General features: G+C 42.0%; 1 protein-coding gene across 20 annotated transcripts in view; it reads left to right on the top strand.

The window, feature by feature from the left end:
- Nucleotides 1–18,768, top strand: part of DISC1 (DISC1 scaffold protein) — a 395,918-nt gene extending 377,150 nt beyond the window's left edge. The window contains exons 12-16 of one of the 20 annotated variants that reach the window (XR_011496339.1): nucleotides 694–2,795; nucleotides 11,915–13,583; nucleotides 14,122–14,189; nucleotides 16,700–16,731; nucleotides 18,211–18,768. Coding sequence is in view for 2 of the 20 variants with exons in the window: in XM_070492658.1 (XP_070348759.1) it covers nucleotides 694–999 (306 nt within the window). In the remaining 18 variants the exon portion in view is untranslated. The other 19 variants (XR_011496345.1, XR_011496332.1, XR_011496336.1 and 16 more) reach the window with 19 other exon arrangements.
- The last annotated feature ends 6,958 nt before the right edge of the window (nucleotides 18,769–25,726 follow it).

The following is a 25,726-nucleotide window of genomic DNA, read 5'->3' as shown; positions in this document are numbered from 1 at the left end:
ACTCTGGACCCAGCAGCGAGCAAGACATCATCGTTCCTGCTCTTGTGGGCTTGACAGTCATTGTCCCTGCTCTTATGGGGCTTATGCTGCAGTGAGGGAGAAAGAAAATTAACACCTATGGTGGTAGCAGCAACAGCTGTGTACATAACACACACCTCATGGCATTTAAGGTCTCCTTAATATTCACGCTCTCAGGGACTGTGAACAGCGTGTAAACAAATGTTCAGTGCCCTATTAGATTCCGGTAGCTGTAAAGGAATATCTCTTTGTTCTTACAGGTCAGCCTATTTGTTCCTATGACTGCCCCATCCCCACTTTGTTTAGAATTCCTATTATATTGTGAATTTGCCCATGGATGCGACTGGAAGACTCAGGCGTCCCATTTCATAAACCCGTTTTAGGAGCTGACATACTGGAAATAGTGCTTTAAAATGACCAGATAAGAGTGGTAACCTGTAGAGCTATGTGGTCACGTCTCGCCGTTCAGTAATAACCTGAAATCGGTTCATGTCTTCTCAAGAACGCCCTCCAGGGCAGACAAAGCTTCTGGCATGACTCCACCAGGCTGCAGAAGCTGGGAGAGCTCTGTTGGGAAATCTCCCCTTTGTGGACTGCCGGGTAAATTACAGATGTGTTCATGACCCTGAAAAAGTCTATAGCTCACAAGTCATCCTTTTCTTTTTCTCTGGCCAGGAGCCTTACATCTTTTCTGCAGAACTTGGAGAAAAATGTGAAGCCATAGGCAAGAAGTTATTGTACCTAGAGGATCAACTTCACACAGCGATCCAGAGTCACGATGAAGAGCTCATTCATATCCTTTTCATCTTGTGGATGAAGCAGGTGTTAGGTTGTTTTGTAAAAGAAGTCTCAAACAAGTACACAGTTTTTCCATGCCTCAGCAGATGGAAACAAGTAGATACTACTGTTATTTATAATATGGCACACCTGGGAGCTCAGAGATTACCCAATATGCAATGTTTTCTCTCTAGGTTTTGGTAGGCAATTCATCATTTTTGATGATTAAATCTGACCACTAAAAATTAGCCCTGAAATTGAGACGTGCACACAACGCCAAAGCACAATGCAGTTTTCGGGGGGTGTGGCTCAGACACTTGTGGATCTGATGGGCTCAGTTTTCCGGGAACCTTATCAGTACCAGGGAACTCAAGTCCCTCTTAGGTTTCCTTTACTAGGCAATTCTGCCATGTAACTGGTGGTGGAGTATCACCACTAATGGGACTTTGATCACTCCTTTTCAATTTCTTCTCACACAAGACGATACACTTGGCGTCACATCTGCAAATACCTTCATCAAAACGAGCCACCAGTGAGCAAGATGCATGAGAAAATGTTGGCTTGGGTCTGCATCCGTATGAAGCACTGTGTCCCGTGTTGATCTGTGGATGCAGTCAGCTTGACCCTGGTTAGTTCCATTTTTTTTTGAGGAAGATTAGCCCTAAGCTAACATCCCTGCCCATCTTCCTCTACTTTATATGTGGGATGCCTGCCACAGCATGGCTTGATGAGCGGTGTGTAGGTCTGCATCTGGGATCCGAGCTGGTGAACCCTGGGCCTCCGAAGCGGGGTGCATGAACTTAACCACTACGCCACGGGGCCGGCCCCTTGTCCCTGGTTACCTCTTTTGAGGGCAAGCAGATGGATGCACAGATGGATAAGGGATATGCAGCCCCATCCTGTATCTTTTCAATTAGTTAATCACAAGTTGACATTTCTCCAGGTGAAAACGCTTCTCTGTTCTTTCATCCTTTCTATTTAGTGGTATGACTTTTATTAGATGTATTTGTGGGAAATGTAGCTATTTTGGTCTTTGCTTCTCATTGCTGTCTTAATTTTCAGAACTTTGCTTCTTACATACTTTATCTTGAGTGTGTGTTTGTGTGTGTGTGTTTAAGTAGCTTCAAATGGTCGAGGATTAATCTTGATCACAAGTATTCAGATCCACAGTTTAAGGGTGAATTCAGTGCTATGTTTCCTTTTTTTTCTAACCTTAAATCTTTGACCTTGCTTATTAAACTTAGCATGAAATTTCTTCAACTTAATCAGTGATTATTTTCACATTGCTCAGGGTAGATTGTTTTTTTTGCTGAGGAAGATTTGCACTGAGCTAACATCCACTGCCAAGCGTCCTCTTTTTGTATGTGAGCCTCTGTCACAGCATGGCCACTGACAGACGAGCAGTGTAGGTTTATGCCTGGGGACCAAACCAAGGCCACCAAAGTGGAGCAAGGTAGATTTTTCAAAGTAGACTTTCTGTTCTTCATAACTTCATTTTTCTTACAAAACTAGTGTTTAAGCTATTATTAGAAAATTGGCCAAAGAAACACTAGAAGAATTTTTGTTTTGCATTTTTGTTTATTTTGTGTTTATGGATTGCACAGATGTGAGCTCATATAAGGGGGCTTGGCCTCCAGGAAACGGGCAAGAGACCATCTGACTGGGCACCTGGGGGCAACACTGTGCATAGAACCAATGCATATGGAAGGGTTCCTGGCCCCTAGCCCAGCAGTGGGACGTACCTCAGGCTCGTGGTGGGGTCAGGTAGCAGTTCTGAAAGCTGCAATCAGACTCTGCGTTGGTCTCTTATTTAGAAATTTTCTAGAAGTTTCGTTTGATTCTAGGATATTGGTTTTCTCCTTAATAAGGTTGGGTTGGGTGGTGGGGAGGAGGCTGAGAGGAGACAGAGCTGTGTGTAAATAAGATCCTTTTAGTTTTCCCACAGCCAATCCAAGCCAGATTCAGTAGCCGCAAGATCAGAGACAATTGATAAAGCCTCGGTAAGCATCAGCTTCCTCATCTGTAACATCAGATAATAACGTGCACATCTAAGGTTTCCATGGGGACCAAATGAAGCTTTATTCAGAAAGTACATTTCACGTAGTTCTTGTATGTGGTGAGTGGTTTGGGGTAGAAAACTATATTCTCCGAGTCCCTTTGCCTCATCATTCTCAGTGTCTGTGTCACAAACTCAAACCACATATCATTTAAGAATGTAAGAGGGTTCGACATCGGTTGATTCAATTATTCTGTAATAACTGCTTGAAGGACTTGATTAATAACCACACAGTGTCTTATATGAAAAGTCATTTAATTCTAATAAAACTACTATAGATAGATAGGTGTTCTTATCCCAACTTTATAGTTGAGAAGTCTGAGGCTTAGGAAGTACATGGCTGGTCTGAGGTCCTTTCTAATGTGGCAGAATCTTCCATCCAACAGCCCTGTGGTCCTTCTTGGCTAATCAGGAGGCAACTATGCCCAGAAGTCAATGGACAGGCCTGTTCTGTGCAACATACAGTTACTAGAAAAAAATTTATGCTTAATAAAAGTATTTTATTGAAATTATGTTTTTTGAGAATTTTGCTGATCCTTGCTAAGGTAAGTGGAGACATACTGGGTGCATGTAAACTGGGGTTGGGACGCACTGGTTTAGGTACTGAAGTCAACCTCCTACCCCCTCAAATAAAATCTACACCACAATATGGATTTTAACCCAGACTTAAGCCCAGGCTTTGTTTTGTGTCTCCGATTGAAGGTAAATATACAGAGGTACCGTTGAACTCCTACAAAGCGGCACTTAGGTTTGAGTGGAACATGGTGCTCTGAGATAGAAAGATGTATTTACGAGGCTCTGCGGCGCCTCCCTACACAAAACAAATCCTGTGTTTCAAATTAGAACTTATCTAGAGATTCAAGAGAGGCTGCCGAAATCCTCCAGCCAAACTCTGACTGGTTTGTGTTTCCATTCTTGATCAAAGATACCACACTGAGGGTGGATGGAGGAAACAGCTTGCCAGCGACAACATGAAAGCATTGCATAGTGAGGGTAATATTTTGATTTGATTCCATAAAGCACTTTGCCAGAGCCTATTGTGTGTATGATGTGGAGAGAACGTGATTACTGTGAGTCCACATTGACATCCACGTCCAGAAGATTCAAGGCTTGGATGCTACGATGCTCATTCTTCGTGTGGAGGGCACTGAGCTTCTGCATAAGCCATGTGTGTGGGAAAGCATTGTTTGTGTGAAATCACCGGCCTGGGGGCAGTGATGGACAGTGGGATTGGGCTTCCAAACAGGTCCTCTGGGCATCCTGACTTCATACCGGGGCTACCGGCAGTCTGCTGGGCATCTCCTGCTTTTATGAAGAAGACACTCGATTCACAGATTCGAAGAGGGAGGAAAAAAGGCTATGTGTCTTCATCATCCTGACAGGCTTACTAAATTACACATAGCCTGACCCAGAAACAACACAAGCCTGCCAGCTACCATGGTGGCGAGAGTCTGCACCATTAATTGGAAGAGCTGGCGTCAGAGAGGTGACTCACGCCTGGTGTCCGAGGAGAGGACGTGAGGTGTGGCTTCACTGCCAGTCAAGCCTGGATTTCCAGGAGCATTAGTCTGCGTCTCTAGTACAATTTCACAGTCATTTTGAGTCCTAATTAGCTGTCATGTTTTGAAAAACATTTTGAGTGTATGTAATGGTTCCTCCACATTCAAACTGCTTTCACTGAAAACCATCTAGGTTAGGTGATTTTTTAAGCAGGGATTTTTCTCCTTCAACTTCTACAACACACTTTCAAAGGAAAAGAAGTACACCCAAGATTAGAACACTTTTGGCATGTTTCAACTGTTTCAACACCCCCCCGCCCCCAGGGAAGTTCTGCCTGCCTCTGAGTCATAGATGAGACGGGGACAGGCTAATTGTATTTGCGATTCTATTTACATCTGTGTGCAGGAAACCCTCATGGAATTCTATTCTCTCTGCTTATTTGGAATGCATGGTGCCTAACCGATTCGTTTTGGTGGTGCTTGATGGCATGCAAATACTCTAAATACATCCAGGCACATGCACAAACATCCCATCTGCTTCAGAACCCTTGTTGGGTTCAACTTTGGAATTTGTAGCTTGAACAGACAAAAGTAACAGGAGATCTTGGAGATTTCTCTGTCTTCTTGGAAGTGGTTTCCATTTGTAGAGCTAAAGAGCTGGAAGAGGGATCGGGAGGATCATGGAGCTCCACTCACAAATTTTATAGCAAACAAAACTGAGACCCTAAGAAGTTGTTGTTTAACGCATTGTGTACGCTGAGCTGATGTGAACATGGCAGCCAGGGCTCTTCTCTTTGGCTCCCACCAAAGGGAGTGGGGTGGAAAGAGGAAGAGATGGAGCACCACAGTGGGGGAGAAGAGGAAGCCTAGGAGAAGATGTGGATGCCAGGCTGTCCTGCCGCTGGCTTAGCATGATGTGGTCTTGGCATCAGGTAGGCACCACCAAGAGTGCCCTGTACAAGCATCAAATCCACTGAAGCAGGACATGTGTGGGGGCGAGGCTTTCTTCTTTGCTCTTCAGCAACTGTATTCCTCACCTTTGGCTCTTCCATGAAGGTAGATCTTCCAGTGCTTAGCCCGTAGTGGCTGCAGAGGAACCACTGTTGATATGAAGAAATAATTTAGCAAATGAGAAGCAGTTTCAAAGGATGTACTGTAGTTTCTTCTTGAACCAAAGTAGGTCAGATGAACGGAAGACCTACTTTTGACGCTGCTACTAAAATGATCACTAGGAATCCCAAATGACTGTAAGACACTGTTATTTTTATACATAAACAAAAGACTCCTTTGAAAAAATTTGAGGATCTTTGCAAATGGCTGCCCTAAAGGACAATATTGCCTTCCCACTGTATTCCTGGACAATATCTGTGAAAGGTGTCTTGCTTCTCACTTTTTCTCCTTCAACTTCTACACCACACTTTCAAAGGAAAGGCAGTACACCCGGGATTAGAACACTTTTGGTATGTTTCAAACCCCCCAGGGAAGTTCTTATCACTGTACTAATTGCACATACAGTTTGCACAATTTTACTATCAAGGAGTTATGCACTTGTTTGATATGTGTGTCGTCTGTTCCAAAATGGTAAAGAATGGTCTTGGATTGCAAAGGTGTTTTACAGATGCTGGCCTGTCACTCCTTGTGCCATTATTGTAATTAATGTGCTAGTTTTCTTAGATGCCATAGATATCTGATGGCACATCTGCCACAGGGGGACTTCATACCTAGCTTTGATGGCACAGGCATCACAAGAATGATTCAGCTCTTTGAGACCTTTTCTTGTACTTAGATGTAGTGAGCGCCTCTATTGTATATACCTAAAATTCCAATGCTAGAGTTTTACTTTATTAGCTCAGCCCTTTGAAAAAATCAAGGTTAAATATGTCAATGGGTTTCCACTATGAGGTTATTGGACTAGCAATCAGAAAATCTGATTCTAGTCCTGCCCTACTACTCGGTGGCCTGAGGCTCTTGCTTAGATGTATCAAATGGGATACAGTGAGAAAATGTTGTAAAAATATTTTTGAGGTATATTTTTCGACATACCCTCCAAGCACATATCTGCAGCCTGGCTCTCTTCCCGAACCTCAGACTCAGGTCTATTTCCTACTCAATATCTCCACTTGGCAGACCAGTAGGCCTTTCCAACTTAACATGTCCCAAATTGAATTCCTCCCCACTCTCAGAAAACCCGACTCATTCCCAGTCTTTTCCTTCTTGAGAAATTGCAAGTCTATTTTCCCACTTCTTTGCTTAGATAAAAAATCTGGGAGTCATTCTCAATGCCTTTTCCTTCTTTCACATTCCATATCCAGTCCATCACCATATACTGTTGGCTCTATCTTCAAAGCGTATCCAGAATCTGACTACCTCTCACCACCTCCAGGGCCACCGCCCAGGTCCAAGCCATGATCTTTTCTTGACTGAATTATTGCAATGGCCCCCTCTCATCTCCATGCTTCTGCCCTTGCTCCCGTTAGTCTACTAACAATGAAGGCGGCCAGAGTGATCATGTCATTCTTCTTCTCCAAACCCCCCATGGCTCCCATTTCACAGTCTATGTACATGCCTGTGTGTGTATTTTCTGCTCCACTCACTGGCACTTAAGCTCCATGGCAGCAGTGACTTACTTCATTTCACTCCCGCACATCCTACGTCTGGAACATTTCTTAGCATACAGTAGGAGCTCGGGAAGTGCTTGGATATTTGAATGAATGAAAGTAAGAACGAGGATCTCTAGCCACACTTTCATTTCCCCAGGTGCTTAATGGAGAAATGTTTCAAGTGGTTTCTTTTATAAACACTGATTTAAATGTGAAAGTATGCATGTCCATTGTAAATATTTCAGAAGTGTGAAAAAGAAAAAAAGGCTCCATCTCCCTCTGAGTACCAATCCTAGAAGTCCACCACTGTGTCCCCCTAGAAATGGCTTATCTCTAGAATCTTTCTTCTTTTTTAAAAAAATTTTTTTTGGAAAATTAGGATCATTCCAAACAAATTGTTCGGCAACTTGCTTTTTTTCCCCCCACTCCACATTTTATCCTGGACTCTGTTCCAATTGAATACATTCAAAATATTTTGGAATTCAACATTTAGTAGAGAATCATATAGGCAGGTTGGTTAGAGAGAAGTATTTTATAAATAAAAACATGATTTTAATCGTATTGAGGATTAGTGCTCCACAGGCTTACTAAATGAGGTTTCCAGGATTTCTGATGTCTAGCCCTGCTTAGCGTCTACGGTATTTGCTACATCTGCTGTATTAGTAAATAAACCTGAAATTTCATAGTGCCTCACAAAAGGCACTATACTCTCACGAAAAAGAATATTTCTTTTAACCCTAGTCCTGTGAAGAAGGTATGAGAATCTGCATTTACATGTGAGAAAATTAAAGCATTCAATGATTTGCTAGCTCCCCATAGGTGTGGATTGCATCCTCGAATCCTTACCTTCTGACTCCTCCACGTGTCAGAGGAGACGGCTGATGTGTTATTTTAGTTACCTTCGTCTTTGTCTTTCATGGCTTCTCAATCACTCTCTTTTTAAAAATCTTTTTAGCATGTCCTGCCAGTGCCAGAAATGTTACGAGGTCTCTCGGAAGCATCTCATTTCGGTTCAGTTTCTCTCTCTAAAAACCTTTGTTATCATTTAGCATGTTACAAATAGGGGCGTGTAGTCCCAGGCTGCGTATGAAAGGTAATTAAATCTCAGGAGTTGGTCAGGATTCATAAACTGCTTAAGCTCCATGCTTAGTCTTTATACATGTAGCATAGCTTGTGATGAAGTTGCAGCTTGATATTTGATCTGGGACCACTTATGCTTTTGCTTGTATAAAGTCATATGTATGTTCACTAAAGATTAGCAGAGCTGTCCAGAGAAATGGAGAAAAATGAAGCCTCTTAGAAAAAAAAAAAAAGACAAATGTTGGATTCTCTCTTCCCTTGCACCCAACCAACCCCACCCTCATTCCCCTCGAGTTCAAGTGCAAAGGAGTGAACCATCATAGTAAATGTATGTAAATTACATAAATGATGTCGTCTCATGAAGCTTCAAGAGGATGAAAAGCTGCCAAAAGCTTTTCAGGGTGGTTCAGCATTTTTGCTCAGGAGAGGTTCATTTGAATGATTCCCAGGATCCTCCGGAGTTTCTTATTTAAAAAAGAAAGAGAAAGCTTTCTACAGTTATAACCTAAGGGTGTATTTTTCTCTTGACATTGCATTGACATTGTACTTAAATACCACAACATTGTAGCATAGACAGTCTGTGAGTGGTAAGCTCTCTCTCTGTGAGCTACTTTCCCTAAAGCTTTCTGTTTTCTCTCTGTCTGATCTAGTAATATTTAAGTGGTCTGACCTCATGTGATGATTTTTAATGGTGTTTAAGTGATGTTGACATATTGCTATGTTTCGCCTTCATTCCTGTTGGATGAGGTTAAATTGGTTTGCTTGTTAAATTAAGAGAATTCAACCTATCTCTCACCCTGTGTTTATCTTAGAGTTGTTCTGACTACAGGTACAAAAGGAAAGAGCAGAGGGACCTGACTGTGGATAGACAGAAAACCACCATTGGGTGAACGTTCCCCGGCTCAAACACTCAGAAGAGAGCCCATTTCTTAAGAGAATGACAGCTTTATTTATTCCATATAATTGTCTGCTAAGTTCTCTGTGATTGTTTTCTCTATGTGAGAAACAGCTTTACAAGTTAGGAAACTAAGAACGCAACAGTTTAAGGAAAAACAAACAAACCCAGAAAAGACAAGCTCCCTACACTGGGTCAAATCTTGAGTACCCTGAATGGCTATTCTATAAGTACTTGGGAGTGTAACATGTGACAGCAGATTAGGACCCACAGGGGTTTAGAAGTCATTGTTTCACGAGAAAACGGAGGTTCAAAGTGATTTGCACAAGATGATAAGGCTGGCTGGTGACCAACAGGGACCATAACTCATGACTCGGAGTCTGGGTCAGAGCACCCTTCTGCTCCTATGGTGGCCCCAAATCCTGGATGGCTCTGATTTCCAGAGGAGGCTCTGATTGCCAGCTTTCTGCCCTTTCCACTGTCAGAGTACTTGGATGTGACAGTTTCCCCACCCCAGTTTGGGACTTAGCAGGAATTACGGTCACACTGCCTGTGTATCCTGGGGCGTCCCCATTGGCCATCTGTCTCGGTGTAAGAGCTGACTCTTCCTTTTCCTTTCTGAGACCTTACTTGAGATAGTTAATAACCTTGGGCCTTGTAGAAATTGCAATCGCTCTTAAAAGAAGTGTAAAATTGGTATTAATATTTAATTCCTACAATTTGGAAGAACTTGAAACTGCAATTAGATGGCAGTGCCTGTCAGCTTCCAGCAGGCGGGCATGCTCTTGTTAGATCCCTCAGAGGCTGCAGAGGGCCGCCCATCACCTTCGCATGTGTTCCTTAACAATGTGCTCACAGTCTCTCAAGAGGGAGCTCCAGATGGTGAAGGAAACTCTGCAGGCCATGATCCTGCAGCTCCAGCCAGCAAAGGAGGCAGGAGAAAGAGAGGCTGCAGCTTCCTGTGTGACAGCTGGTGTCTGGGAAGCACAGGCCTGAGGCATGACAGGATAGGGGAAGGAGGGTGAGTGACCACATCATCAATATGGATGCTCAGGGGGCTGCTCTCACCTCCCCCGCGTAACCAATGTGCCTGAATCAATTATGGAGACACAGAGCTTCGAGGTCTCTCGGTAGAAAGGTGGATCACATTCGCTCTCCTGAGGCTGAGATGGGAAGTCTGCACATTGGACCATGGAGGGGGGATGGGTCTGCTGAATCTCCCTCTAAATGTCAGTCAGAGGCACCTTGACTGTGTCATTAACAGGAGCATCCTGCACAGGACTTGAAAAGCTTTTCATCTCAGCCCCCATTAGAGAGAAGCTGGCATGAATTCTGCTAGAAAAATGTCTCTTTTCCTGTACCATCTTGCTTTTTGCTGCAATTAAAATCTCTCTCGATTCAAGAACCGATAAAAAGGGAACCTAACATAAATCCCTCTCACCATACCTATTACACTTTCCTACAGGCGTGTGGAATAAGGGAGCTAATTAACCCTAGAGTCTGGAATCAACAGCTTTTCACCTTACTTCTCCTGTGACTCACTGTAATCTCAGAAGCATTAATATGAAAAATTCCTAAAGATATTGTTTTAAAGTGACAGCCTATCAGTGATGTGCAGGCTTTTGGTTTTCCTGTTGTGGCGATGCCCGACTCTACAGAAAGGGTCCCTGATGTTCCATCAGGATATTCTGAAATTCACCTACTGGGAGAGTGGGAAGGTGGTGGGGACATAAATGGATCAGGCAACATGTTTAAACTCTTGAACCTCTTACTTTCCTCCTACACCTGTTCCACACGGTGTCAGGGAGGACATAGACTTGGAAATCCGAGTGCAGTGTAGTATTCAGTAAGACAGTACATACTCAGTGTGATAGTGCAGTACTTGCAAGGTAGTTCGGGACTTAGTGAAGCAGTGCAGTACTCAGTAAGGCAGTGCAGTACAGGGTAGGTAGTGTAGTATTCAGTAAGGCAGTGCAGTACTAGGTAGGCAGTGTGGTAGTCAGTAAGACAATGCAGTACTAGGTAGGCAGTCCAGTACTTAATAAGGCAGTGCGGTACAGGGTAGGCAGTGCTGTACTCAGTAAGGCAGTGCAGTACTGGGTAGGCAGTGTAGTACTCAGTAAGGCAGTGCAGTACTAGGTAGGTAATGCAGTATTCAATAAAGCAGTGCAGTACTAGATAAGCTGTGTATTACTCAGTAAGGCAGTGCAGTACTAGGTAGCCAGTGTAGTACTCAGTAAGGCAGTGCAGTACTAGGTAGGTAGTGCAGTATTCAATAAAGCAGTGCAGTACTAGATAGGCAGTGTGGTACTAGGTAGGCAGTGTAGTAGTCAGTAAGGCAGTGCAGTACTAGGTAGGCAGTGCAGTATTCAGTAAGGCAGCACAGTATTCACTAAGATAGTGTAGGACTCAGTAAGGAGTTGCATACTCAATAAGGCACTGCATACTCAGTACAGCCATGCAGTACTCAGTCACATGGGGCATTGCGGGGCCCCTCCTGCTGAGGCAGCTGTGAAACAGGCTGAGTTCAATTAGGCAGCACTTTGTAAAGCGCACTGAGGAAAACAGCCTCTGAGAAATGCTCCACAAATGAAGGGGTCCCCCTTCCGTCAAGTACGTTTGGGAAATATGCCATGCCGTAATTTCCGCTTGGAGAGCCACAGTGCACATTAGCATATTAGCCTGTGACAGAGCTTATAGTAAAGAAATCTGCTTGATTTTGTGCAACCCCAAACTTCCCAAGTTTAATGGATCATAGATTTTTTTTCACTTAAATCCTATTAATCTCCTGCCAATCTAGTGTTGTGCGGCACTGTGTTCTCGGGGGAAGTCGTGGTCCCAATCCTGGTTTGCGTCACTTGTATGTGTGTGTGTTAGAGACCAAACCCTGACTTTTGCAGTGTTGAGCTTAATAACTATTTGCCACAGTTTGGTGAGTTTAATTGACTAATTGCTCTTTTTGCACTTCTGTTCTCGTTTATACTTACAGAAAGAGCGCAGCTCCTGCCTCCGTTAGGATCTATGCACATGAGACAATTTTTGCCACTTCCTGAAGTCACACTGTCATTTTCAGAAGGCAGCTGGTGCTTTGCTGGGGCTCCCGTGCTGTGCAGAGCTGCTGTCCTCAGTCAAGGAGATGCCCTGGCTCACGCCAGCCATTGGCCACGGTTCAGGGAACAGAGCAAAGCACAGTGTTTGAATTTGCTCATTGTCAATTTGCTGGTTGTGTTCTCTACAGTTTTATCTTCAGCATTTTTGAAAATATATGATACATATTTTAATAAGTATAATCGGTTTGTTCCAGGAATTCTTGGTTTTTTGATGATGGACCAAATTCCTGAATTATTTATAACTATAGCTAAAAATTATTATGTACTCATCACATGGCACTTGAAATCCTTGAATCTTTAAATTGATTCCAGTAAAGCAAAACTTGGGAAGAGTCAGAACTGCCCGTATTGTCCATAAGGAATCCGTAGTTTGACGTGCGTCATTTTAAAAAGCCTCCCAGATGGAAGGCATGTTCACAGTCACTGCCCCAAGTGTTTTGTGTTACTCAGGCATCATCATGAATAATTCTGTGAGGTCCTGATGTATTTGAAAAGCCTGGAAGCTGATAACTGCTCTGAGTGGCCCCCCAAATAAGGGTTCTCTGGGACCCTCAGTGGACAATGTGTTCCTTTCCTTGTTGAGAGGCCTGACCAAGTTTAAGTACTGGGGCAGGTGAATGATGCTTTAACCATGTGCTGCAACTCATCTCTAGCCTTTGCTGGTGTCTGAGTCAGTCAGGAAGCTTGCTAAAGGCCAGGGGTCCTCCGCTGGCCACACAGCTGTCTCAGGACAAACCCCCTCTTTGGCTACTGTGACCACAGAAGACCCAGGACCATTTACCTCAAACAATAATACAGGGCAGTTTTTGTGAGGGCAACATAAAAAGAAATTAAGGCTTGAGTTTAAAAGCAACAAGACAACAACAATTACAGTTTAAACTTTTATGGAGACAGTCAAGACCACAAGCCAAAGGGCAGATTGAAAGTGGTGACTTCGATGCTCATCTGCCTGTGCCACAGTGTGAGAGAATAAATGATACATTACATGGCCCCGCGTGCTGAGACGCTGGCGTTGAAATGGCTGCCGGTTTATCTTTCAGCAGCCCGAGTTGGGGCACCTTCTCAGTCTGTAACAGCCTCAGTTCCTTCCAACTTCCTGAAATTTCAAGATCAAAATGATCCTTCCCCAAATCATATGAATATAAGAAAGTTTTCTTCCTCTGCCATCGGGGTGGTCTGCCCATCCGGGGAACATGTAAGGGCTCGTGTGTATGTGCTGGGATGTCCTAAGACCTTTAAAGTCATTATCACCGTTAATTCTTATAGCAACCTTAGGATGTGGGTGTTTGTAGATGGCCAAACTGAGCCTTAGGAAACTAATTAACTTCCTCAAGGCACAGAGCTGGTAAGCAGTGAAGCAACAGTAGCACTTGGAGATAGGTAGAATGCTCGTAACTGGTGTTCTTTCTAAAGTGCCTTTAATGTCTTTTTGGGACTTTGAGCCATGGAACTTACTAGTTCACTTAAGAACTTGTGGTCGCCTTGGGAGTCCTTCCTGGAGAGTCAGAGAAACTGAGCCTCGGGAATCTTGACTTCCCACTGCCGGAGGTGAGCCCCACTGTCCCGCGGCCGTCAAGGCTGGGCTCAGACAGGCTGAAGCCCACCTGCCCACCCACCACTGTCCCAACCAACCATTCATTCCCAATCCACCACAACAGCCTTGCCAGGAGCAACCACTTACTGCCTAACGCGGGGCACGTTTTCTTGAAAATCCCCATCCAACTGGTGTTTTTCAGAAAGCATTCGAGAGAGCAACCTAGCACTCATTGGTCAATGCCTTTTTGTCTAAGTGACTCGATACTTTTATTTTTAACATCCTCACCTTGTCTAATCTTTGAATTTTGTCATATAATTTATTGCTTCATGAAGTTTACTTTTTGTTACATGAAATTAAAACTGATATTCAAGCATGGTGCACCTTTAACTTTTTTTTTTTTGTCTTCTGGGGTATGGATGATAGAAAAACTTATCAGGTTTATTCATCCCATGTTTTTGTTACAGGATGATTAACTGGACAATTGCTTACTTCACACAAAACGTTCCTAATCAAGCAATGCTTTAAAATTGTGTATGTGTTTACTTTCAGATATCAACCAATCAGAAAACAATAGAACTAAAGTGAGGAACAGGACAAAGCTGCCACCAATATCACTGGTAATGCTTTACTGGAGATACTGGCTCATTCAGTTAGGCAAGAAAAATAAATGAGGGCTATAATTTGGAAAGGAGGAGATACAACATTAATATCTACAGATGGCGTAATGATAAGCTAGAAAACCTAAGACAATTAAGAGAAAAAGTTTTACACAATTAATACAATTAATATACCAAAATCAACAGGCTTTACATATCTAAACAATAATTGGAAGATAAAGTATAAGAAAAAGACTCTATTTTCAATAGCAACAAAAATAAAGAGAAAACAGCTAGGAATAAAATTAAATAAGAAATGTGTAAGTCTTAGATGAAGGAAATTTTAAGGTGGACGTAAGAGTAGAACTGAATAACTAGACACATTAAACTTTCGGAGAGGAAGTCATCATAAACTGTCAACTCTTTGTAAATGACATGACATAAATATTCCCTCGTCCCTGCTGAGTCATAGATATCTGGATATCCTCAATATCCACTCTCTGTTTCATCCCTCTAGCAATTCCTCACCTAGGCACTTAAACTACAGGTGGATACACACATGTGCAGAATTGTACATTTGTACCGTTAAATTAATTAAACAAGGAGGCCTTTAGACAGAGGTGGCTCTAACACCGTGGAGGCCGATAGAAGCAAATTAAAACCTAAGCCCATGAATGCTTCAAGGTTAGGAAATCGAAACAAGGACAATCAGTCACAAACAGCCCACTAGGCTTTAAGCCACAACCAATCAATAATGAACGTCCTTGCTTGGCTTCCGCCTTTCTTCTGTAAATGTCTCCTCGAGCTGCTGTCAGGGGAGCGCTCCTAACCACTTCCGGTTTGATGCTGCCTGATTCGAACTGATTTTTACTCAAACAAACTCTTAAACAGTTTAATATGCCTCAGCTTATTTTTTAACAGGACCATTATTTGTAAAAGCAAAAATGAGAAACCACCTACATTTTCATCAATAGTAAACTGTTTAAATAAATTATGGTACATCTACACTATGGAATGCTTTGAATTTCCAAAAAATCTTTCAACACATGTATGCTTGTATCTACAGAGATATCACTGGAAAGGGACCCGGTGGCTTAGGAAAAGGGGACAGGAAGGAGACTTATTTTTCCTACATACTGTTCTTCTTTTAAAAATTTTCTACCAATTGCTTATATCTACTTATTCAAAAAATGATTTCTTTAAGAAAACACCATAATTGTGGAGATTGAGAGTGGGCCCTTGGGTAGAGGGGGCACACAGGCCGAGTCCCCTGGTGCTGGCACAGAATTCGTCCACTCCAGCATCCACTCTGTGCCCAGCACAGTGCTAGAGAGCATGCCAGGTCCTGGTGATAAAAGATGACTGTGACCATTTTGTGATCCAATGATTTGAAGGAAAGTAAGTACCATTGTCATTGTAATTATTATCATTTTGAAGACGAGAAATGAATTTTGTTTTGACACTTTAACTATGTTGGGTGGTTTAATACCCAAAATCAACCCACTCAGGAATCCCAGTTCTCCTCCGGGTTGGGCAGTTTCGTAAAGCCTCCTTTCTTGGAACCCTGGACCAGAGGGACCCATGTGTTGTGTTGGTTGTGTGGGCAGAGTGGGGAGTGGGGGCATGGAGTCACATCGGTTCCCCACTGTCCCTTAGGAGCTACTTATGCAATGAGTGTTTTATTCAAATAGATATGCTTTTAAATGTACACCTGACACACACTTCCACGCTGTAGAGAGGAAGTTATGACAGACACCAGAGTGAGGACAGTCCAGAAAATATCTTTGCCTCCCTCATTACAAGAACACAGAAGAACTTCGTGACTCTGCCTCTCCCTTCCTCAAGAGTTTGAAAAAAGTCTGTTAGAAACGAGGTGCGTGTCCCTCACAGGAGTATGATCTCTTCCTATTGCCTATGCATTCATTCACTCAGAAACGTTTATTGAACGCCTACTATAAAAATTACTCTTCCTATAGATGGATGAATTTACAACCACAGAGGTTAAAAAGCTTACTAATGAAAATGCTGAGTGTTAACTTGCAGGAATCTTGACTTTAAATTGATATGATACATTATTAGACTACACACATGCACATACAGACACACAGGCACACAATGGCAGTTCGGTTAATACTGAGCAACAGTTATTTATTATTTTGTGTTTTCTATTTGATTTTTATTTGTGAGGACAACATTTAAAAGAAATTGTTTAAAAATATTCATGTATAACTCACTATCTTTATCTTTTCAATCTTTGTCCTTACAAAAACATATTTTCACCAAACTATAGCCAGTGTATTTTTTCTTCTTCTTTTAATATTTAATATTATAGTCTTTCCATCTTGTTATATAATTGTTATAACCCTTGTATTTATTGCTGCATAATATTCTATCAAATTGATCTAGCATAACTTAGATATTCCTATGTAATTGGGCATTAAATCTTTCAATATTTTGCTGTTATAGATAAAGCTGCAATGACATCTCCATACACATAGCTTTTTCTTCCCTTTGACTTATGTCCCCAGCAGAAATTCCCAGGAGTGAGAATACTAGGACAAAGGTAAGAAAGAGCGCCACAGTTGAATTGAAACTTGCATTAAGGAATGAATTGAAGACAATAACCAGTGCTACAAGCAGCCATTCCTCTGCTGGGGGAATTCCCAACCAGGTGTTAATTGGCTTAATTGATTTTGTGGTGTTTCCTCTCATCGTGACTATATCCACAATAACCACATCAGCCAGGCCACAGTTGGACAATTCCTACCATTTAAAATGAGCAGCGTGGACTCCGCAGCTGTATTTCGCTGATCTTCATCGATACTGCTCTTGTTGGTCTTTGCCCATGCTATTTTGTCTCCAGGTAAAAAGTGTAGGGTCACGCAGGAGTCCAGAATTTAAAGACCAAAGGTCTGGACTGAGTCGTTTTCCACTTGCCAGCTGTGTGACTTTAGGTTGACCACTTGTCTTCTTGATGCTTCATTTGAACATCTGCAAAATGAAGTTGATAATCATAAAGCCTGCTTTTGAGCGTTGTGGAAAAACTCAAAGAAGTCAGTGTATATGAAAGGTTTCTTCTAATATAAGGAGTGAACAGAATCAGTCTAAAGGGGAATGCAGCCCAGCCAAGATGGCTGTGCCCATCCTAAAGAGAATAACTCCTGAGGTGTACTGGGCAGTTCAGATGCTGGTGGTGATTGTTGCTGTTGGTATCAAAAGGAGTGTTCCCAATTTTTGGCTCTGTCCACACTCCTTCCCCAATCCCCGTGGTGGTCTCGGACACTCAGGAGAACATGAAAGGTTGGAAGCGAAAGTGCTGTGGATAACTTTAATTTACTGAGCCCAGCATAGCTGAGGGGTAAATACTCATAAGAACCCGAAAGTTTTTCTCAAGCATCCTCCCCAGCATACGGAATTGTACACCAACCTGAACTTGGCTTAGGATGACCATGGCCAGAGCACTTCTTCCACAGCCTGGCCCCCCACCCATTTCACCCATTTCATTGCTTGGTCCCTAAGCAATGTGGGAATGCAGATTCTAGACTCCAGTTTTTGGTCTCCTTCCCAATGGTGCATTTTGACATTTTTTTAAATTGAAATGTATTTGACATAGAACATTGTGCAAATTGAAGATGTACAGCATGTTAATTTCATACGTTTATGTGTTGTAATATGATTGCCATCATTGTGATAATTAGCATCTCTATCATGTTACGTAATGATCCTTTCTTTTCAGTGATTGGAATCATTAAGTTCTAGTCTCTTAGCAAGTTTGGTGATTATAATGCATTATTATCTGTATTTGCTATGCTGTGCACTATTCTCTAGGACTTATTTACTACTCCTTGCAAGTTTGCACCCTTAAACAACATGTGCCCCAAAGGGACATTTCAATACCGGTCCCCCTGATTTGCTATTCTCTCTTACCTCCACCCAACTTCAATGACCTATTTTCTTAATTTTTACGAAAACTTCCCACTAGGGGCTTTTATTCTTTAGATCTCTTTTTCTGACCTCATTTATTTGCAATTCCTCTTTCAAGGAGAAAGGAAAAGTGGCGGTTCCTGATTACTGAGAGCTCCAGAGTGAACTCACAGGGGTTCTAAAGCACTTTCTTCCTTTACCCACACTGGATGGGGGCATTTATCTCCACGTTCAGTGGGGGCTCCAGCTCTCAGCAGGACAACAGCATCTGTAACAACCACACAGCTGGGGACACTGGGAACAGAGCCTTTACTCTGCTTTCGTATAAGCCTTTAGTAAATAAAAAGCCCATGCCACAGTCTTTCTTCCCCGGGATGGAAGCGTCTGATGCTTTGTGTGGGCCCAGAGAGTTCCATCCTTTACAAGCAGGACGAGTAAGAACTTCCTGACGGAGGAACAGGAGGAGAACTGGAGATAATACACACTGAACTTGATAATACACGCTGTGGGGAAGACGCTTGTGGAGGTATGAAGAGGATGTTTAAAAAAATGAAAATGACAAGAAAACAACGCACTCTCAGAAAATACAGGAGATGCTAAAAAAATAATCGCGAGGTCCGAGGGAGGCAAATGACGTGTTGCAACCTATGAAAAATAAAAAGAAAATGGAAAAGACCTTTGTGCAATGGCCAGTACTACACAATGCACAGAAAACAATCTCTGATTTATTACTTTTGACACAAAGAAAGTCAGAAAAGCAGAGGGCATGCGCCAAGTGGTGTCCTGCTAAGTGGGGTTTTCACTTTGAAGGGCAAGCGTAGAAAGGCGTGTCTCCCAGGGGAGGAGCTGGCAATTACCATGGAGACCTTAACCTCGAGGGAATGGAGCACTGAACGGAGTAAGGCATCTGGATATTTTATGCTAGAAAGATCCTGAGTCCTTTCACATAATGACACAGATGCAGCACGGGTATGTCTCAGCTGTGAGGAACATTCTCAGCTAGTCTATAAAGTCACAATGAAGTTGTTTATTTGGTGTTCCAGTGTACCTTTCATGTTTCTGTCCCACTAGCAAAAGTAGGTATGGGCAGGGCAGTGCTGAGGCATCAGGCCTGGTCCTTGCCCTCAGCATCCGTGCTGTGCCACGAGGCCAGGGTAGAATTCCAAAGGCAGGCAGGGCACAGGCCAGTGGGAGGATTGCCCTAAAGCAAGTGTCCTTGGGGGTGATATTAGAGCAGCCACATGGGGAATTGAAAGTGACTCAGTTGGGGAGGGTGGAAGCTAACATTGAATCATTTACTTGCTCTCCCCACCATACCCTCATCCCCATTCTCTCTCTTGTTAAACCTCTTTCTTGTTAATCATCTATTCATTCATGATAGTTATGGCAAATCTGAAGTCATAGTCACTAAGAAGATTCCTATAATCTCTTTCAACCTGCTTAGTTCATATTTTCATTTTGTTATGCTGTCAAGAGAATATGACTCACTCTCCCATGATGTTTTCCTTCAATGATAAAGAGATCCCTCTCTCCTTAGAGGAAGTAAAGGATCTGCTTGAACTACTGAAAGACTTCCCACATTAGGAGAAACATTTACAAAGGCACACAGAGTGAAAGCTTTTATTCCCCAGACATTTCCTGGGGCAGACATGTGATGCCCTCATGACAGGCAAATGATGTTGGTGGGGTAAAATTTATGCTTTGGTTTTGAACCATGATGGAAAGCTGAGTAGAGCTGTCATAACGTGCATATTTCACTTGCTCGTAAGAAATGGTTATATGCGTGGACAGAAGGACTAAAAGATTCATTAATGCCCATACAACTATCAGAGAACTATGAAATTTGACCATGGAAACGTCTGTAATATTTCACAAAGACTCAGTACTGTATGGTATTTCTGCATCATTGTGCTCTCATATCACACACTCATTCTGTAGCCCCTGCGATGTGGTTTCTGTTCCCACTACTTCATTAAAACATGTTTTACACATGATCTGCTAAATGCAATAGCATTTTATCAGCCCTCATTCTACTCTACGTTTAGGTAAGAATGTCCAGTGTGGATACAAACCTCTTCCTTGTTGAAGCTGCCTTCTCTCTTGGGTTCCATGATACTACATTCTCCAATGGTCTCATCCTACATCAGTCTTGCTACATGATAGTTCTTTCTCATGCTTAAAAGATGGATACCTCCAGGCCTTGTCCTCAGATTTCCTTTCTCACTGGGTAGTTTCATTTACTCCAACAATTTTAATATCTCTTTATAGTGATCATTCCCAAAGGTATAAGATTCAATTGACAATATTTATTGAGCACTCACTATATGTTAGATACTGGATTAGGCCCCAAATTCAAAACTGTGTCTGGCTCAATACCCTCAAATTACTCTCTGGTTTTGTCCTCTTTTCTTAGCTTTAGACTTTCCTGGACATTTCCATCACTACAATCCAGGCAACTCGAACTCAACGTGGCTAGAAACAGCTTCCTTTTTTTTCCTTCTAAAAATCTGTCTACTGTTTAGCTGTTCTTTGCCTCAGTTCCTAGCACTTCCACCTTCCAAGAAACACTGTCTGAAACTCTCATAATTACCTTATGCCTCTCCTCTTCCTCATCCCATACCTAATCAGGCAAGTCTTATTGCTTTTACTATTGCAAGTTTTTATATCTTGCTCCTTCTCTGTATCTACTCTCTAGTTCAGATTCTTGTCATACTTACTTGAACTATTGCTGTAGGTTTCTACTTAGTTTCTCTGTCTTAAATTTCTCACAACTTAAAATCATGGTCAAAGTTATCTTCCTAACCCGATGGTCAGATCAGGATCAAAATCCTTCCATGATTTGCTGTTGCCCAAAGGGTAAAGTTTTTATTTAAGGATGAACATTGTCTGTAACCAAACTATGCTTGCAAACTCATCCTGAACTACTTACTTCCAATTGCTCTGGGTTACTCACCATTTCTCAACTGTCCTTCTAATTTCTCATGGGCCTTTGCTCATGGCTGTCCTCTGAGCCTTGAATCCTGGTCTTTACTTACCTAATTTAAGCTCATTTGTTAAGAGGATGAGGGAAGGAAGGCAATCAAATATATGCTCTAGGTTTCGGGCCTGAGCAAGTGGGTAAAAGGTAATATCATTTATTGAGAGAGAGAAGGCCTTGGGGAAGAGAGGATTTGTTGTGTGCGGGGGGGGTGTGGGGAAGAGGTTGGGGTATCAGTAGTTTGGCCATGTTGAGTTGAGATGCTTATTAGACATGGAAGTGGAGAGGTTCAGTAGGCAGTATGAGTTTAAGTTGGATTGAGGAGTCATACCACATAGATGGTATTTGAAGGCATAGAACAGTGTAAGAACAAGGATGGCCAGAGAAATAGCTCAAAGAGAGAGAGGTCTGAGAGGAGAAAAGGAGAGGACGTCACGAGAGACTGCAAGAATTAACAACCCTCAGGAGGAGTTTTGATGTGAAGGACAGCAGCGACATGGTGCTGTAGACAGCAGGGACCTTCCAAACGATTTGCATAAACAGTCTTAATTCTAACAGCAGCCCTGCAAGGTAGGTACTATTATCTCTCTCCGCAGATGAAGAAACTTAAACATACGGATCACTACATAAAACAAGAATATATCGGATTCCCTCAGCTCAGATCTCAAACAGTGAAATAAACAGTGAAAATAAAAACACTTTTCTTCCCTTTTCTTACTATGATTAAAATAGAGCAACTTCTAGCTAACACACAGGCACATCTGTTTCTCTTCTTATTGCATATTATATAGTATTTATGTAGATGCAGAACGAACACATCAACAGCTTGTGATTTACATGACTGAATTATCTCAGGCAATCCTTGAAACAGTAGGAGCTGATGAGCGCCCCACTGTTAACTGGTAAATTGTTCAGTTGATACTCGACAGCAGAGTCCCTCTTCCACAAGATTGCAACTTCCTCAAAGTTTATACTGAGTGTCCTCCTTCTTCTTTCTACGTTATTTTCTCCCCCTTTAGGCACTTTCATTCCTCAACCCATGCGCTCAGTCATTTGCTGGAATGAGACGTCTCCAGTGCTCCACATTTACAGATATATGATAGCTATTCCGCCCTTAATGAGGCCCACTCTACTCCCCAACTCCTTTCCTTGTTGTCTAGGAAGCCTGGGCACCCACATCAAACGTGAAGAAGGTGAATCCATTCCCAAGGTGCAAGGAACGGCTGGATTTTTGTCTGGTGTCGTTGGCTCTCAGGACGATAATTATGGGAAGCAATTAAAATTGGAAGGTGTTGTTCGGTTCAGTTCTTCCCTGTTCCTGGGGCTTGAGGAGGAGGAGAAGTGGTAGAAAAGATGGTGGTGGGAGATTTTTTCTTCCTCTGATTCACAATCCTCATGTTCTCTGGCATAGACGGGAGATCTGAGTACAATACTCCAAGGCATGGTTACAAATTAATGAACTTTGTAACAACCAACATATCTAAACTTATCCATCCAAGTGACTCCTGTTTTTTAAAAAGTAGGGTTTCCAGGAGATAGTTTTCCTTTAGTAAGCCTAAGTTCTCTTTTGGAATTGTCTTCAGATCCTTGTGTGAATATCAATTTCATCTAGATAGTCACACATCTTTTTTGACCTAAGGACATATTGCCCATTTTGATCACTTTCCTAATAGTAATAATATTTTGGGGTACCATCTTAAGCAGTTTAAATACATTATCTCATTTCATTTATTCAGCAATCCTATGAAAAATCAGTTAGGGTTCAGTCAGAAAAACAGAAACCTTGTTAAGTATTCTAAGCAGTTTGGGAATTAATATAAGGAAGTAGCCATTAGTAGAGCTAGAAGAGAAAAAGTTATGGAAGGTCATCAGTAGCTTTCAGCTTCACCACTATGGTTCAAAGAATCAGGAAACTCTGCTCCAGTCCATGTTAGGAAACCACAAGAAATCTCCACAATGTCGTAGTCAATGTATAGCACAAAGGTGAGTAAGTGTAGGAGAGTGGCTGGGGCCACTGCAGGAGCTCATAATGCCTGGGCACACACGTCTGTGCACTATTGCCCATCCCCAGAGAAGTAATAAGGATTCAGTCTCCCTGTCTAAATTGCACATGAGAATATCTCCTTCCATTCAGATGTCTGGAGGCAAGATAGCCTGGGAAAAGTATTTTTCTCCTGTGATACAGCAAAGAGATTAGAAGGGAGTGGGAATGAATACTGGTTACCAAAAATATCCAGCCTCAGCATCGCTCCCATTGACAGATGATTACCTTGAGTAAACTGCCACAGAAACTACAGAGCAGAGCTATTATCTGAATACAGGGCTAGTCTAATCTCAACTCATACTCTTAACCATTATGATGCACTTGGCTGTGGATGGCTTTAGGTTGTTCTCAAAGAGTAAGCATACCTTCAAAAAATGAAGATCTGATGACCCCATTCACAATTTTCAAAACTGACGCTGAAGGCAATTCCGAAAGAGGAGTTTCAAAAACGTTCTGCTTTATGGCAGTATCAGAAAAAATAAAAAGCTTCCCAAGGAGTCAATATCTTTTTGATGACTGCATAAATTCTGAAACTCACAATATCTCTTAAAGTTTCTGCTCAAACCTGGCATATATCACCTCTGCTTACATTCAATTGGTCAAAACTCATCATACGGACAAGTCCAACTTGTGGGTGGGGTGAATACTCATCTCATTGGAGGCATGCAAGTCCTATAGCAGTGGGCAGTGCAGCAAAGGGGGAAGTAAATATTTGGAAAAAGTAAAATAATCTACCTTACACCAGCACATAAAGGGAGAAAAATATTGTGCATTATCATTTAATTCATTTTTTAAAATTTATTTTAGTGTTGTGGGTAAATTCACATAGTAAAACCCTTTTGAATGTTTGTTCTCAGAAAAACATATGACCTTGGAATAGTTTAGAAAACATAATAATACGTTATGGCTAAGTGGGACTTATTCCAGGAATGTAAGTACTGTTAAATATCTGTAAATCCACAATGTAATCCAACATACTACTATATCTGAGGGAAAAAAGTCATATGAACTTCTCCAGAGATGCTGGAAAGGCATTTGATAAAATTCACACCCACTTATGATTTAAAACCCTGAAAAAAAATAGAAGTCAGAAACTTCCTAAACATAATAAGTATACAAGTATTTCAATATCTGTCTATCCCAGCCCCTAAATTAACACCTTATTTATTGAGGAAACATTGGCAATCCTGCTGAAGTCAATGGCTCTGAAGTCACTACTATTTCATGTTGTATTTGAAGTATTAGCCAGCAATTTAATACACACAACTTTAACAGTCTTTATATACAGAAAAAGGAAACACAGATATAGACTAGAATAGAACAGGACACCAAGTAGAAGACATAACGAAAACAAAGACTTCATCTACAATAATGATAAAACATAAAAATACTTAGGTATATTTTAACAAGAAATGTCTAAGACCTATGTGTGGGAAACACTCCTGAAATACATGAAGATCAAATTAAACAATTGGAAAAGCATACCATGTTCTTGGCTAGAAAGACTCAACATCAATGGAACTCCGGGAAGGAGCCCAACCTTGCCATGTGGCGATGGAGGAGGACGCATTCTCCTTTATTGCCCTTCATTATGTCCTGTGACTTCACCTGTGCAAGTCTGTGCACGTGTAAGTGTAAGGTTAGGGATAAGGGATGGAAATACTATCTAAAAGTTACTCTGGATGCTAGATATGACTATTCCTAGAGTCTAAGAGAGAAGATAAAGAAGTCAACCTTTTTTATGGGGGTGCCTGTGTATTGAAATCTGCCCTCTTTCCTCTCCTTGGAAAGAGCCACTTTCCTCTATCAAGTAATACAAATTACATCTTCTTTTTGGAAGAATCCCACTACCTTCTCACAGATTAGGATCCTACCGTCTTCTATTACCAGGGCAACAATGCAATCTACTCCCAAATTCTAAACTATTCAATGAACTATTCAGTGAACATGAGAGGCGAGTAGGGATGGCAAGACTTTCAGGAAAATACTTGAGCTTTGTCAGTTCAAGTTCAGCACTGCCTGTCAATGAGGTCTCTCATCTGCTGTGAGTATACATATGTCCCACTCTTCCTGTGACCCTCCAGTGGCCATCTACTAAACAACACATACAGGCTTTCATCTCAGAGTCCACAATTTAAATCCAGAGTAAGGAAGAGAAACATTTTTCTCGATGCAACGTAATCTCTCCAAGTTCCCTTGCCCACAATGGAAATTTTGCTCATGCAGCAGAGTATCCATTCCACCTTGTTCGGTCTCCTGCTTTCAGACGCTGCCAAAGGGCTCCTGATGCTCTAGAAACAGTATCCACCACAATGCCTTTTCTAACAAAAGAGCTGTCTACCTTGGGCCACACATAGATGGGGCCAGACTGAAATGAAATGATCCTGAACTGGATTAACTCTTGGCGGGATATAAGGCCCCCACTCGTTTCTGTAAATTGACAATAACCAGCATAAAGATATATAATCCTTCACTCCTGGTAAGGTAGGTATATATATATCTTTATCCCCATTAGCCCAAGTCGGGGACTTTTTGCTCCTCCAGTTACACATGACAAAAGGTATAGAACTAGATTCACCAAAATGTTTATATTGTTTATGGCTGGGTGGCGGG

This window comes from Equus asinus, chromosome 2 (assembly GCF_041296235.1).
Source record: "Equus asinus isolate D_3611 breed Donkey chromosome 2, EquAss-T2T_v2, whole genome shotgun sequence".
Taxonomy (NCBI): domain Eukaryota; kingdom Metazoa; phylum Chordata; class Mammalia; order Perissodactyla; family Equidae; genus Equus; species Equus asinus.
This window is presented reverse-complemented; position numbering and strand designations above follow the sequence as displayed.